This window comes from Ursus americanus, chromosome 11 (assembly GCF_024610735.1).
Source record: "Ursus americanus isolate L20-20 chromosome 11, mUrsAme1.1.p, whole genome shotgun sequence".
Classification (NCBI taxonomy): domain Eukaryota; kingdom Metazoa; phylum Chordata; class Mammalia; order Carnivora; family Ursidae; genus Ursus; species Ursus americanus.
The window spans coordinates 53,759,305-53,776,251 of record NC_142137.1 but is presented as its reverse complement, the minus strand read 5'-3'; the positions used below and the strand labels follow the sequence as shown (position 1 = coordinate 53,776,251).

The 16,947-nt window shown below is 35.6% G+C and overlaps 1 protein-coding gene across 1 annotated transcript in view; it reads right to left on the bottom strand.

The window, feature by feature from the left end:
- Positions 1-15,030, bottom strand: part of VTA1 (vesicle trafficking 1) — a 63,596-nt gene extending 48,566 nt beyond the window's left edge. Inside the window, exon 1 of the mRNA XM_045810093.2 lies at positions 14,876-15,030. Coding sequence (XP_045666049.2) covers positions 14,876-14,987 — 112 coding nt within the window. The 5' untranslated portion in view covers positions 14,988-15,030. The remainder of the gene's footprint in view (positions 1-14,875) is intronic.
- Positions 15,031-16,947: the final 1,917 nt, after the last annotated feature.

The following is a 16,947-nucleotide window of genomic DNA, read 5'->3' as shown; positions in this document are numbered from 1 at the left end:
ACTTCCAAAATCAGTATATTAATCACCAACACTAAACACAATTTCCATTTCTTCCAACATGAAACTACGCCTATTACAACAGGTGGCCAGTTCACTGGTGTCTATTTCTTCATTACAGTCAGTCTTTTCTCCCCGTAATTTTTCTCTGCAACCAGCTTTGATTTTGCATTTTTCTAGAACTTTACAGCCCTATCTCCTTCTACCCCTTAATTTTTTTACCAAATGCCTCTGACAAAAAAACACTCATATTTAAACCCAACTATCCTCTTTCTCTGTGCCTGTATATGAGCAATAGTGACCACTGACCATTGTAAATATCATAATTATCAACCTCAAATGAGCTTAATGCTTGCCTTCCCAACCCCCCAAATGACTATTTCAAACATATGTCAATCCCTCTGAACAACCACCTCACCCAAAAACATGCACAGAAAATTTAACAGACGTTAATTAATTATTCACTACCCAAATATACTATTGGCCAATAGGATATCATGATAACGTGAGGAAATACAGTAGTTTCATGTTCCTAGGTCTTTCTCCTATCTTCCTAACAGAGTAGTGAACACTGTGAATACTGAATCTTACAATCCATGGAGTGTAGGCTGTAGAGTGTAATTGGTGAACCAACTTTGGGGATAAATGGCTAGTCAGCACAGAAAGGTTGAAAAAATGAGGTTGATTATTAGGCTGACATTGGCTTTAGTGGCAGCCATCTAGGACTTAACCATTAAGCAAACATGCAGAAATTAATCGGGCAGTTTTCTTGTTACATGAGAAAGTGATTTAAGTGACTTATTCATATCTAAAAAGTACAATTCTCAGTTTCTAGTTTGTTATTATTTTTAACTACTTCTGTTGTTTACAATAAAAATGGAGAATATCTACATCTCCTTTGAAGCAAAAATCAAATTATTCCCAATTCATACCACCACAGCCATTATCATCCTCCCTCACAACAATAAAATAAAATAAAAACAAGTTTCAGCTCCTATCCTTTAAAAGTTAACCTCAACACAGATGGTCGTTACCTGAAATACAATGTAATGATAATATAGTTAATTGGTTTCACCCACATGCATTTTCTTTCTTGGTTTACATGCATATTTAAGTCTTTGCAATTACAAGGACCTTATTACATAATAACACCTCTAATTAAAAAACGGGGAAGAATCACCTCAGAATTGGAAATATTTAGGATAAAACTGGCCTGGCTTTAACACTTCTGAACATCTCATGCAGTTTACTTTTTAAATACAGAAAATTATCTTGGGATACATTTTTAAATATTAATAAAAGCAAAAAGACCTTAAATGTACTTGTGAAAATTAACAAGTACACTAGAAGATCTTTTTTGCCATAAAGGATAGAAAAAGGAATCACTTTCATATAGAGCTCAAGACAAGTAATTCATTGTGGCAGCAGCAGGATGATGAAAAATTAATGTCTAAGATGGAAAATTACCTACTAAAACAGAATAAATATGTAGCTAAAATCATCTATAAGAAAATATATTTGATTTATTTCATCAAGGAAATGTGTTTATTTTTATGAATAAATATTATTTGAAGATGAGTAATGAGGCACATTTGCAAAAGGATTAAATACTTTCCAACCTAACTTTAATTTAATGTGAGGTATTTAGGAGATAAACATTTACTAATCCTGAAGGTATGTGTAATTCAAAGTTCCATAAAATCTAAACATTAGCATTCTAACACATCCTTGCTTATACATAAGAAATATAAAACTATGAAACGCATGCTATAAACACACAAAAAAGATATATAAAAGCAATTATGAAGAGTGATGCTATGATAGGTTAAATAAACATGGCACTCAAATAGGAATCATTATGATTTATACTGATGTTTAAAAAATTTTATTCCAATAAATAGAACTGAATATACTGCTCTATTCATAAGTATATTGTAAATACTTGCTATATGGTTAGTATTAGCTTTTGTGAAGGGACTTCTGAGTCAAAGATAAAAAGGAAACTATGAATGAATATCTACTAATAAAGGGTATTTACTTTGCTCATTCCTTCATTAAACAAATATTTTTGGAGCTCCTGTCATAATATAGTAAATATAAGCTACTCCTGAGTTCTTACTAAAAGATTGTGCCAGTACGGAGCAAAAGCTAAGTGACTACTTGATTACTAAAATGAGACCAGATTCTAATTCCAGCCACGGTGGAGTAACCAGACTTGACATTCCACCATAAGCAACAAAACACTAGACAAAATATATGAACCCCTTCTTCACAAATATAAATAGACGGGAAGACCATGACACCTGGAGAAAGGAAACAAATGAGATGACTACACCATTGGTCATTCCAGCATTCTTCCTGGAGGCACATTTGAAACTAAGGAGTGGGGAGGTGGAGCCTCAGGCAGAATACAGTCTAGTAGAGTTGAGAAAACAGATTAAAGCTCAGGATGACTGAAGCAGCTATAAGTGGCGGGGCAGAATTCTGAAGAAGAGAAGCCATGCAGTAAAGAATCCCAGAAATCTGTACAGGCATAAACTTGAGGCTAAACTGAATACTACAAGATGCACATGTAGATGACAATGCCACAAAGTCAAAGAGTGAATGGAAGCTGTGAGCTGGACCATCCCCAAAGCTGAGATGCATTCAAGTTCCAACCAGGGTGAAGAGTCCTAAATGCGTACCCAAGATATTTAGTAGAGACCCCAAATGGTATGGTATGCTTTAGTAGTAGGATTATCCTGTCCTTAGAGCTACTTTAGACTTGCCCCCAAACTAAAAACAAACAAAATAAGACACAAACATATCACACTTAACTGCAACTAAATTAATTGTTGGCCAGATCAAATCTGTTCAAAGGCCATAATATCCAGACATTCAAGAACTTAAACACCACTATGTCCTGCAACCAATAAAAAATTACTACAGATGGCAATAAGCAGGAGAATGTGAACAGCCCAATTAAGATTGAACAATGACAAAATAACAGAAACATCAGTGACATTAAATTACTGGGAAATCATGATGATGTATTTAATGGAAACCATAAATAAAATGAGAAGAGAAACAAAACATGCACAAAGGAACACAAATGGAATGTCTGGAGATGAAAAATACCTAAAATGAAAAATTTACTGGACAGGATTAATAGCAGTTTAGACACCACAAAAGAAAGATTAAGTGAACTTCAGAACATAGCAACAGAAACCACTCAAAGCAGGGAAAGAAGGATCAGAAGGATCAAAAAGAAAAAGAAACAGAAAGTCAGAATCTCAGTGAGTTAGGAAAAAATACCAAGTGTTCCAAACTATGTGTATCTGTATTCCCCAGAGGGTAGGTGGAGAGGTGTGGGGGGCGGGTAGTGCTGAAGAAAAATACAAACAGAAAATTAAAATTCCTTACCCAGCAAAACTATCTTTCAAAAATAAATATGAAATAAAAGCTTGTTTCACACAATAGAAACTGAAAGAATTCACTGGCAGCAAGCCTGTATAAGAAATGATAAAGCTCTTCAACAGGAAAGAAAATGATATCAGATTTAAAAGTTGGATCTAAGGAGAGGAGTAGTGAGTGCTGAGAATGGTAATTATGTGGGAAAATATTTCAAAATTTTATTTACTCATTTTATAAATTTCTTTTAAAAAATGACAACCAAAGAAACTAAAATGTAGTTTGGGCTTATGACGTATTTATAAGTAAAATGTATGATGACAGCCAAAGGACAGGAGAAGGGAAAAGAAAGTAAAGTTTTTACCTTGAATGTGAGGTGGTATATTATACTATAGTAGACTATAATAAGTTAATATAAACGCTAAAGTAACCACTAAATAAAATAAAACAAAGAGGAATATCCAATAAGCCCACAGTGGAGGCACAATACAATCCCAAGCACTTCCAAAGAGAGGCAGTAACTAAGGTTAAAAAACATCAAACAACCAAAAAACCTTGACAAGCCACAGAAAAATAAATGACGCACTGAATGAAAGCAGGAACTTAAGCAATGAAACCTCTTATATAATAACATACTGCTAAAGAGTTAGTTTTCACTTTAAACGTTAAACATAATTGTCATAAAAAATAAACCTTACCGAAGATGCTTTAAAATTGCATGGGTGCCAAAGAAAGACAATAACAATGAAGGACGAATTACTTGATACCACTGACCCTGTCCCTTCAACCTTAAGGACAGGCTGAGAGTCTAAAAACTGATTTACTTTACTAAAAAAAAGGAGTAACTATTAAAATGACCTTTTTTTTTTTACAAAATAAAACTTATGTTTGCAGCACGTCTGCAAAAACAAACATAAGGTAAATAAATGGAATGCTAATGGATAAATCGTTCAGCTTTGTATGTTTTCATTATTAACCTGTCATTACTACAGTAAAGTATCCTGAGTCAGCCTATAATAAAAAATAAGTACTTAGACAACAGGACTATGGGCTTCAATTAATCACAGAGATCCAGAAATCAGTAAAGAAGGGGGAAAACTGCTTATCTTTTATTGGTTTAGTTAAGTTTGTCTCACTGGCTTTAAAAGATCCAATTTCCGTGTGATTAACAACAGAAAAAATAATATGCAACTGATTATTAATCCTAAAATCCATCTGACTTAACACATCAATTTAAAAAACTCCAATATTATTTAACCTTTAAGCTAAATTAAAATTCTACACTGTAGGTGGTGTAACATCTCAGAATTGAAATGGCCATTCCTATTTACAACTTCCTGAATGACTGTATTTAATTTTCCAGTGATCATATGAACAAATGATTCACAAAGAGCACTTACACACGGCATTCAAAGTCTGTTAATTATACACTGTCACCCCCTAGAGGAAACTTTGCAAAATCACACTTGAAACTATGTTTAGTTACTTGACCAAATTTCAACAAAAGGAATCTTCAGGGGTTTAGCTTTATCTACAACACCAAGCCTGATAGAATCAAAATATATATCCTACAGTGTCCACATTTAGTAGAGACTCAAAAATTTTCTGGCTTCATTAAAGGAAAAAAAGAGAGACACACGTTGCTCAGAGTTATGTTAATGACATCAAGCCTGTCCTCCATTTCTACTCTTCATTTATTAGAAATCTCCCAGATTACTGCACTGTCTTTCTGCTTCCTTCTCATTTTTATAAGTTTGACTAGGCCCTCTACCCTCACTCACTTCGTAACTGGTTTTCTAATTACTACCTACTATCAACAATTTTCCATGTAACTTATTTCTCATCTAGCATTTACCATTCAGTTCCTGGTTCCATCACTTACTAAGAGAAGAACGAGGATGACTGTGGGGTTCAAATCAGATATCCTGAAAGAAAGCATTGTTACAAATGCCAAGAGCTACATGAATGTTAGTTGTCTGGCTTCTTTATTCAGTGACAACTGTGTGGCCATAGTTCCCTCTAGGGACCAGCTGTCTTAAAATCCCGGTCAATTTAACAAACATTTTTTTTGAGCACCTTTTCTTTATTATGTAAATCTCTAGTGGCCTAGCACTACAGGGAACCTTAAATAAATAAAAAGCATCCAGAAGGGTGCAAGCCTTAAGTTTAAACTCTGGAAAAGATAATAGATAAATGAAAAGCAATTAAGATAGTCTTACAAGACACAATGAGGACACAGAAAAGCACCTTTTGAAGTTTAGGAGAAGGTCTCCCTGTTCAATCCTTGCTGGTGCCTAAGGATAAAGTGGAGTGGGGGTGGTGCAGAAGGAAAGAGTTGTCAAGGCAGAGGGCCACAATGTTGGAAGGCATGAAGACAAGAGAAAATGAGAAAGGTTCCAGAAACAGAATAAAATTCACCTTGATTACAACTGCTAAAGATGATTCAGAGTTCAAATCACTAAGGGCACTTATAAATATGGAGCTAGTATAGGTAGCTGTAAAAAATGAATCTGTCCTTAATAAAGCTTTTGTTTTTAAAGTTTTTATGGTATGGAACATGATCATTTATAGAACAGAAAATAAACAAAAAAGACAATCAAAAGAAACACTATCCATGAACCTAAAAGCCGTAATCTTTTTCTCCAAGTATATACACATTAAAAAGTTCAATTCATATTTTATATATATATATATAATTTTATATCCTGCATTTTCATATAAACTTCCCATGTTACAAAAGATGCTTTGTAATTCTTAAGTGATCACTTTACTTTCCACCCAGTAGATATGCCATAACTTAACCATTTCCACAATGACATATATTTTGGTTGTTTTGCATTTTTCACAAATGTATAATCATCCAGAGGACTCTACATAAAGCTCTCACTATATTTATGATTATTTCCTAAGCACAAACTTTCCAAAACTAGAATTACTGAATTACAGGTATTTTTACAATTCCATTCATTCTGAAAAAATGCTTTCCAAAACTTTGTACCAATTCACGCAGCCCTGTCAATGGAGATTTCACCATATATTTACCTGCACTGAGTTACAAATTTTACAACCAAAAAAAGTAAGTGATTTTAATTTACATTACTAATTAAGCTGAATGCTAATAATCAACATTCCCTCCTTTAGTTGTTACTAAAGAGCATACATGCTCTTTGTCCATTTATCTACCGGGATCTTAGTTTTTATAAAACAGTTTTGTGTGAGTGTTTTATATATCAGGGATACCAGCCCTCTGTCTCATCTACTAGAAATATTTTTCTTTTGCAATGTTTTTTAAATTAATTGTACTGTTTGTGTCATACAGAATTTCTAAATGTTTCCAGTCAACTCATTTTTTTTTTCTTTTTAAAGTAAGCACTTAAAGCAGATCTAGAAAGATCTGCTAAAGGGATTACCTGTTTGAAGTACAAACTAGGAAGCTCTGTCAGTAGTTTAGGTGTAAGATGACGGCATGATATACCAAAGAAACTGAGGAGGTAAGTAAAAGTTTAAAAATTTAATGACTGATTGTGAGAGACATGAGGGAAGTGAGAAAAGGTTAAATTTGTAATTTGGGGCACCTGGTGGCTCAGACGGTTAGGTATCCAACACTTGATTTTGGCTCAGGTCCCGATCTCTGGGGTTGTGGGAAGCCTACTTCTCACTCTCTTACCCCCCTGCCCGTCCCCCAGCTCATGCTCTCTAATAAATAAATCTCTTAAAAAATTGTAATTTCTAGCTAATAAATTTTCAAATTTGACAGAAATGGGAGATAGTCCAGAAAACTTTATTTAATATATCAATACTGGGCCAAAAATATTTCAAATTGAAGAAACTGATAAATGTATAAAATAATTTCCCCCCAAAAGCATAAAGTTCTTCTTTATCAATTACTTTTCTTTAATCTAAAGAAAGAGATAAATCTGTGTTTTAATCCAGGTCAGATATGAGAACCTTCTCAGTAATATATAGGAAGCCAGCATGACATCGTTACTAAAAATCTGACAATGGTAACAATAAAAAAAAAAAAAGGCTGAATGAGTATTACTTAGGAACTCTTCTTGAAGGAGAAAAATAGAAAAAATAGACTAGGACATTAAGAAAAATATATGATAAAACATACAGAGTTGACACCAACAGCATGATATAAGAAAAGAAAAACTGATAAACTGGGTACTACCAAAATTAAAACTTTGTGACACAGTTATGAAGACAAAAGAGAAGCTACACACTGGGAGAAAATTTGCAAAACAAGGACTAGTAACTACAATGTATTAGGAACTCTCAAAACCAAGTAAAGGCAAAAAGGCAGAGGGGCAAAAACAGATATTTAGCTGAAGGTGATATACAGACAATCAATAAGCACAAGAAAAGATGTTAATTTCAGTAGCCATCTGGGAAATAAAAATTAAAGCCATGATATCAACTATCAGAACAACTAAAATAAAAAATAGTGACACATCAAATGCCAGCGATAATGTGGAGAAACTGGGTCACTCACCACTCATGTTGCTCAGTGGAACATACAATGGTGCAGCCAATCTTTTTGAGAACAGGATGCCGGTTTCTTACAAAATTAAACACTAGGAAGGTAGGGAGCTCTGTGGACTCTCTTCCCTAACAGTACTAATCCCATTCATGAAGGCTCCACCCTCATGACCTAATCATCTCCCAAAGGCCTCACTCACTAATACCATCACTTTTGGGGGTTAGGATTTCAATATGAACTGAGGAGGAGGGAGGCAAACATTCAGACCAAAGCACAAACCAAATGTCCTTCAGTGGTTAAACTGTTAAACTCTGGTACATACATAGCATGCAATACTACCGAGCATTAAAAAAGAAACTATTGGTACATGCAACAACTAAGATGAGTTTCCAGGCAATTATTACTTGCTGAGCAGACAAAAAGTCAACTCCAAAAGGGTATGTAATGTATGATTCCATTTATATAATATTTTTTAAATGATAAAATTTTAGAAATGGAGAATAGGTTAGTGACTGCTAAGAGACAGGGCTGGCAGAGGGTTGAGAAGGGATGGGTGTGGCTACAAAAAGATGGGTGTGGCTACAAAAGAGTAAGGAGGGATTCTTTTTAAAGAACTGTTCTCTATCTTGACTTTGGTGATATAGGAACCTATACCTGATAAACTGTTTAGAACTAAATAACATATACACAGGAATAAACATAAAACTGGGAAGGATGAATAAGATTGGTGGATTTTATCAATGTCAATATTCTGGTCATAATATTATAGCATAGTTTTGCAAGTTATTTCCACTGGAAGATGCAGGGTAAAGGGCACAGGATCTTTCTGTATTATTTCTGACAAACGCATTTGGATTTACAATTACCTCAAAATAAAAAGTTTAATTAAGAAAAAAAAAAAAAACCTAAATGGGATTCTTTCCAGGAATGGAGGGGTGTTTCAAACAGAAGGACATTTTTTTTAAATTACATACTACATTAGTAAGTTCAAAGAAGTAAGCATAAGCATATTAGCACTTGCACAAATAGTAACAAAAGTAATTTGATACACAGCATTTTAACATACATTCCTGATTTAAAAAGAAAAGACCAAACAACAAAGAAATATAGAAATATTAAGGTAACAATTAAAAAATGATAAAACACTAGAGTATTCACACTAAGGCCAGAGATAAATCATTTTTGGAAATACATATAATACTGAAATGGAGGAGGCACAATGTGTACATCCTGAGAACAAACGTATGACTTAATCTAAAACTCATCAGAAACACAGCAGGGTAAGTTATAAAATACAGAGCACTGGAATTCTTTCCATTGCATTTCCTCGCTGTAATTAGAACATGTTAAAAAGCCATAAATTACCATAGTTACTATACAGTTCATGTATTCAATCAACAGACAAAATTTACACACATCCACCGTGTCTTAGGTACTATGTTAGGAGTTAGAAATTCAAAGATCATCAACATAAGACATACTTCTTGCTCTCACAGAGCTTACACTCTAGTAAAATATTAATAACATTCAGAGAGATGGCATTTATTAAATATTTATGAATGTCAGTTACGTGCCAGGTGGTGAGAGAAAACAAGATATGTCGTCCAGGAGAATCCAGAAGATTAAAAGGTAAATCAGTGTTTGTAACACAATGTAATTAAGATGGAAGGCACACTGGAACAACTTCCAGACCATCCTTATAAGGTAATGAAAACCAGCTTGAAAAAGTATAATTTGTACTGAATCAGTAAGAGGAAGGTACCAGGTTAAGAGGAAGTCAGGGATTCCAGGCAAAGAGCAGCATACATAAAGCCTTAGAAGTAAAAGAGAATATGGAGCTTTACCAGTCAGCAAGTACTTTAGCATAATGATCTTGATTTTTTTCCTCACCAAAAATTCTTTGCTCTAGGAATTTAGAAAATTATTTGCACTAAGATTATAGACATGTATCCCCTCACACATTTTTAAGTTGATATCTACCACTTTTCACCAGATGTTTAAGCAAGTATAAAAGATCTAATTTCTGTACATCAAATACATACATCTAAAAATGATACCATTCTCTCAACTGTATCGTAACAATTTGATAAAATTTTAAAACACAAAAAGCTCTGTCTTTAAGCATCAGAAATAATACATTTTGTAACTTTTTTAACCTATACTTCCATTTACTTATCCTATAGAATTTTATTATAAAAGAATGTATTTGTATGCTCAAAAGTCCTAAATTGATTATCACACTTTTCTGCAACAACAAAAATGTATAAAAATTGAAGTCTAAATTTATCAAAATTTCCCACGAGATAAGATGCTAAGTGTTTAAATTTTTCCTCTGGATTTCCTCTAAGTGTTAAAATTATGTAATTATTGTAATGCATAATTGATCAAAACAGTATCAATGTTACACATTTCAAAAATCATTAAAAAGGTAAAATTTATCAGAAATGCATCTTATGAGCTAAACTGTGTTATCTAGGAATCAATATGATTTACTGTCATCCAGAACCACAGCAGAGCGTTGGTTCTGTTGCCACTTTCATTTTTACAAATTTAACATGAGAGAAAATGCATTCACATAAAGCAGCAGATGAGAATGGAAGTTTTAACACAGCAAAATCACTGAATTCTTTTAATTCCTTCTGGGTTATAAGCTAAAAAGCATACAACCACCTATCATCAAATACTATTTTTAATAATCTCTTAGCTGACATTTCATACAGGTCAGAATCAAAATTTGTTTTAAAACTAGAAAAGGATTTGTCACCCCATCATTAGTGTTATTCATTTTCTCAATTCTGTGAAGCATACCAAAAAATCTTACAAAGATTCATCATTTTATTTCATGACATTGAGACAGGATTATTCTAAGACACTGACAGGATTGGGAAAACTGAAATACTGTTCATTTTAACATCCTCTGGCAAAGAAAACAAAACAAAACAATAAAACGAACAAAACTCAAAACCAAGGTAAATGTTTTTCTCTTGCTTTAAATGTATTTCTGAAAAAACAAAATACCTCAGGAGTTAAGGATTAGGCTCGTTTAGTTTGAGAATGTCTACCATATGACATTAATGGCAAAACCTGCTGTTAATGCCAAACCAGCCAGCCAGTGGAGGCTTTCATCCTCAGAAAAATATGACATAATTTTCCAATTTGAATAAATATGTTAAGCCATGTCCCCATTCACCTCATCTCATCTGAATTCTAATTCCAAAATTTTAGTAAGCCACAGATCTTTAAGCCACTTGGATGAAACAAGGCACTACCCACTTCAGCATTTCTCTTTTCGCTTGGCTCTTACATCAGGAATGTTATTATTTAAAATAAAAATAGAAAATGAAAAGGTTAGGTAATTTCATGAAAACTCTTACATTTTCGGAATTCAGAACACTGGCCTGGTTTTAACATGAGGCTTTATCCTTAACAGATAAAGTGTAAGAGACCTCTGAAAGAGACTTTTCCATTGTGGTCCTTCCATGTCCTCGTCCCCACAGCTAAACCTTTTCACATTCTCTCTTTACATGACTCTGGTCCCAAACTGTTCCTCTCCACCCCTCTGGATAAAATCCCAAATTATCAAACAATGGCTACTAATACCTACCAATACCTAAGGACAATTCTTCCTCTTCCCCCTTATAAAATGTTCTGTCCTCATTATTCCCCAAATTAGAATGTTGCTTTTGATTCCTTTCTCAGGCCCTGCATTTTCAAATAAAGGCCTATTCTTTGCTCTGGTTTTCTTCCATATAAAAAAGGGAAGGACAGGATGCTCTCCTTAATACCTTAATTGAGACTTCACTACACCAGTAATTTGAATTGTCCCTTTTGTCTGGACACCCTGGAAGGTTTTCCGCTTTCTTTCCCAGGGCAATACACCATAAAAATACTGATGATACACGAGAGCATGCCTTTCTTTTTTAAAGTAGGAGAAGAGCAACTGTGTACAGGATGTGGGAAAAGACAGGCAGCATACTACTTTGCTACCGTGATCAAAGGAGCTTTGTCAGAGAAGAAACAGAAGTTGAGAATTGGGGAGATGATTCCTGTAGAATTTACTGAAGTTTGAAGAACACTGATTGGTATGTGGAGAGCACAAATCACAAGAAGTCACCATGAGCAGTCTTCTGTTACACAACAGAAATCAGACCCACAGATATGGCAGCTAAAGGAATTATGAGACAGCAAATATAAGCAAATATTTTTAAAGCACTTAAAGAAATAAGACTGTTTTAAAAATATAGTGACAAAAGACCATCAGAAATGGCTAGGTTAATTTAAAAAAAAAAAAAAAAAGAGAGAACATCCAGAAATAAAAAATGAGAAAAGAAACTCAATAAATGGGTGACACAATAGGATATATGGAGGTGAACACAGACCTAAAGAAATTATATAGAATGTAGTAGAGAGAGACAAAGGGGTACAAACTATGAAACCATTAAGAGACAAATAAAGGAGAAAAGTGCAACACATGTCTAATCAAAATTTCAGTAGAGAACACTTGAACAGATAATAGTAGAGAATTCTCCAGAATTTATGAAAGACACCCATCTGTAAATCCAGGAAGCCAAAGTCCCAAAGAAGGTAGACAAAAAGAAATCAAGTCCTAGATCAGAATATAAATTATAAGAGAGTGATAAATTGGCTATACTTTAAAATTAAGAACTTTTGACCATCAAAGGACTTCATAAACAGAGTGAAAAATCAAACTATGAACTTGGAGAAGACATTTGCAATGCATGTAACAAAGGAGTAATATTTACATTTAAGAGAAGACAAACATTGAAAAAAAAATGGACAAAGCAAAATAGGTATTTCAAAGAGGAATCACAAATGGTAATTAACATATGAAAAGATGCTCAACCTCATTAAGACTCAGTGAATTGCAAATTTAGCTTGAATTTCACGCTCACCAGATTGGCAAAAATTAAAAAGTCTAATAACTTCAAATATGGTGGGTACCTTGGTGTTCATTTTATTATTCCTTAAACTGTATACACACACTGTATGTGTTAATATGTGTATGTTTTATAACAAAAAATATTTTGTAAGTACCACTTGGATTTAGCAATGAAAATGTTTGTCTAAGGCCCTGCTGAGAGCAGTTTCAGTGAAATAAAGGGCATGAAAAGCAGGCTGCAATAGGCTGAAAAGAATATGAGATAAGAAGGTAAAGACAGACAACTATTTCAAGCCTAACTTTGAGGTTAGGCAGACAGGACTATAACTTTAGGAGAATGTCACAGTGAGAGCTTTTTTTAAAATTAAATTTAATTTTTTAAATAAAGGAAACTGTGGCAAGTTTAGAAAGAAATAGCAAAAGGGACAGGATGATGACACAGAAAATGAAAGCCCCTGGCTACTCACAAAGGTTTATAATACAGAGCTCACGAATAGCAGTTAGTTTTAGACAAGAACAAGGGTTCCTACTTCATTGTTATAAGAAATTACCTCTTTGACCTTATCACATCACTTTTCTCCTCCTCTATCCACTCCAGTTACAATGGGCTCCTTGATCCTCCTTCAAGCAAGCCCTGCCTCATGACTTTTGCATATGGTAGTTATTTCCCCTATTGAGAATACTCTTTTCCGATGCTTTTCACTCCTTTCAAGTCTTTGCTCAGATGTGAACTCAGTGAAGCATTCCATGCGTACCTTGAAAGTGAAATCCCCTCCTCACTCCCTACCACTCTATTCCTAGTACTCCCTATTCTTTTTCCCTGCTTTATTTTTCTTTAAAACCTTCTAATATAATATACTCATTTTATTGTTTAATTCCCTCTTCCCCACCTGTATACAAGCTCCACGAATGCAGGAACTGTAGCCACAGTGCCTGGTAATGCTTGACACACAGGAAGAAGCTCAATAAATACAAGGTGAATAAATGATTAATAGTCCCTACTTGAGGAACTGGAAGAACAAATATAATGGAAATAATACTGTATGATTTGAACAAAATGAGGTAGCGCCTGGAGAATAATCAACTTACTGCCTACAGAAGAGATTACATTTGAGTTAGATCTTGAATCATGAGTTTGCCAAGTGGAAAAAAAAGACATTCCAAGGAATGAAGAACATGGGGGTTTAAAAGGGCCTTGTATACTTGAGAAATGAAAATGGGGTACTGGAGTATGATAGGGAAGACAGTACACCAGATTTTAGCAAACCTTACAATGTTCACAGCAGAGGACACATTATATTGAGCTTTTCAATGCTAAAAACCCTTTACAGAAGATTACAGTTGCTTGGTCACTCGTTTTATCTGCCGTCAAGTTTAAAGTTTACATAAGACTACCGGACTTACTACAAAGGAAAAAGTTTGAACAACCTAATCTGTTCTCCATCAACTGTACACTATATGTCTCATAATCAACCAAAGTCATAGTGAAATGTCTCAAACCCAAGTATTACTCAAAGAAGTCAGACAAAAAATTCTCATTGCTGGGAAAATGGTCAAAGTCAAGGGCTAGTTTTGTAGCAACAACTCTCCATTTCACCATTTATGAGTTTTTTTTTTAATGGGCTTGCATGTTGTCATACTTAACCTGCACTTATTACTATGTTTTCGATTAGTCTACCTTGCTTCTGTCCACATCATTACTGTCTTTGGGACACTCAGCTTCGTTTTAGCCCCAACACAATTACTTAACCACCCAGGTTATTTTTGAGACACGAGACTCTTGAGTGCACCCGGAAAACCTTAGGGCAGTGTGTTAGCTCATGAGCCCACGTAGCCAGGTTAGGAGTATTTAAACACAAGACTAGAGAGGCGGCGAACACCAGCTGTGCTTTTTAAGTTTTGCCTCTCTAGGGCCTGCGAGGGGGCTGAGAACAGGTGAGGTATGAGAAACCCAGAAAAGGGCGGGGCTCCACTGAGTTCCCAAGGCAGGCCAGAGGTCAAAGCTCAGGTCTAAAGCTGAAGGGGCGGGGCCTGCCTTAAAAACCAAGGGGTGGTGTGTGGGTCCTGGAGGGTAAAGAGGGGCACGGCGACTCGGAAAGACTCACAGTAATAAGCCACCACAGGGTCCCGCTTGTCATGTTCCTGAGCCGTCCTCAGATGATGCTGTATGCTCTTAAACTGGGGGGGGAGTGGGGGCAGCGGAGCAAGCGCGGCCATCTCTATTCCAGGAATCACCACTTCCTACTCGCGCGCCACCGACACTTCCGCTTCCGGCCGGTAGGTCGCGCGCACGGACGCGAACGGCAAATCCCGCCCACTCTCCCGTTGCTCAGCGACAGCAAGTCAACTACGGGCTCCCAACAGGGACAAGTTCAGTATACCTCGCTCTTGGAGGTTAGAGCCCAGAGAAGGTTAAGCGACTCCGCGGTTGTGCCGCTTGTGGCACTAGCGCTCTCTGCTGGCTGCGGGTGGGAGGGAAAAGAGCTTTTGTTTTGTTTTACCTTGTCGCGTCCCCCATGCCTTTTTTTTTTCCTCCCTTCCTCTCTCCCTCCTCTCCTTCTTCCTCCCTCCCTCCCTCCTTCCTTCCTTCCTCCTTCTTTCCGCAAAATGGAACAGAAAGGGGAAAGCAAGAAGAGAATAATGTTGTTGATTGGGAGAAATGTTGATTTTTCAGAAATTATCACTTACAGTTTCTCAGATTATTTTAATAGCGTCCTTAGGAGCCTTTCTGACTTTGGAAAATTTAAATTCAATTATTGTGGAAGGTGAGATATGATGTGTTTAAATTTTATATTGAATTCTTCTATAATGACACATTGGATAAAATAACCAGACTCTTTTCAACTTAAATACTAAGCACATTAAGCTTAAAGAAAATTGAATTTTTGTGCTCAACTGGTGAATGAATAATCTGAAGATCATTTGTTTCTGGAGAATGATCAATAATTTGCCAAGTATTTTCACTCGTACCATTGTAGGCATCAACTTTTCCTTCTGCCATCAGTGACTTCAATTTTTTTTCTCTTTTCCATCCCGTTCTGTCATTTTTCAGGACTTTACACTTTATTTGCCTCCTCCAATAACCTTTCCTCTTTATTGCTTTATTTTCTCAATTCCTAGTTTTGAGGGTTCATCTTAAAACTAGTTTTCATTGAAATCACAACATCTCCGAGGAAGAAAATCTCAACCTCTGAAATTTGTCCTGCCTGCTATTCTCTAATCACCAAACCATCTTCCCCATTCCCCCCTACCCCTGCAGAAACTGCTCTGTGTCCTTATTATTAGCCCTACTCCACATCTTTTGTCTATTTGTGCTTGCAGAGTCCATTACCTTACTCTGGGTCTGCCTTTTTTGTACCCAACAAGAAACTGAGTTCTGTATTCTCCCCAATCTCAGTAACGTTCACTACCACATGACGACGTTTGTGCTATAGACTGAATATTTGGGTTTCCTTAAAATTCATATGTTGAAACTCAATGCCCAATGTGATGGTATTAGAAGGTGGAGTCCTTGAGAAGTGATGAGGTCAGAGCCTTTACAAATGAGATTAATGCCTTTATAAAAGAGACCCCAGAGAGCTAGCTGGCCTTTCCCCCATGTGAGGATACAATAAGAAAGCAACATTCTACGCCTAGAAGAGCAGTCTCACTGGAACCTGACTGTGCTGGAACCAGATCTTCCAGTCAGAATAGTTGGATTGGTAGAGGAACTAAAGCAGAGTGGGATAACCGTAAATGTCATCTCTCTGTCCTTATGACTTCTCATTTATTCTTTTCCTATTCTTGATTGTCAACTGTGGTTGTTCTTAATGTTCACCTAAGAAGTTTGGTTTTTTTTCCCAAAGACTTATACCTAGGTCTCACCCCCAGGCCCCCCGATGTAATTGTTCTGGGCTGGAGCCTAAATATCAGTATTTTGAATAGGGCTTCAGGAAATTTTAATGGTTTATCCAGGGTTGAGGACCAGTGCCCCAGTGAATCATCAATATGTAGCTCATGTTTCAAGCCTTTTCCACTCTCTTTAAGCTAGACTCCCTGCCCTGATTGCCTTGATCGGAAGCTGCAAATCCTGATATTGAGATTAAGGTCATGAGATATGAATTGTTTTACCTCACCTCTGCCACAACAAAGTAATAATAACTAGCTAGCACTTCCTGAGAATCTATTATGAATTATG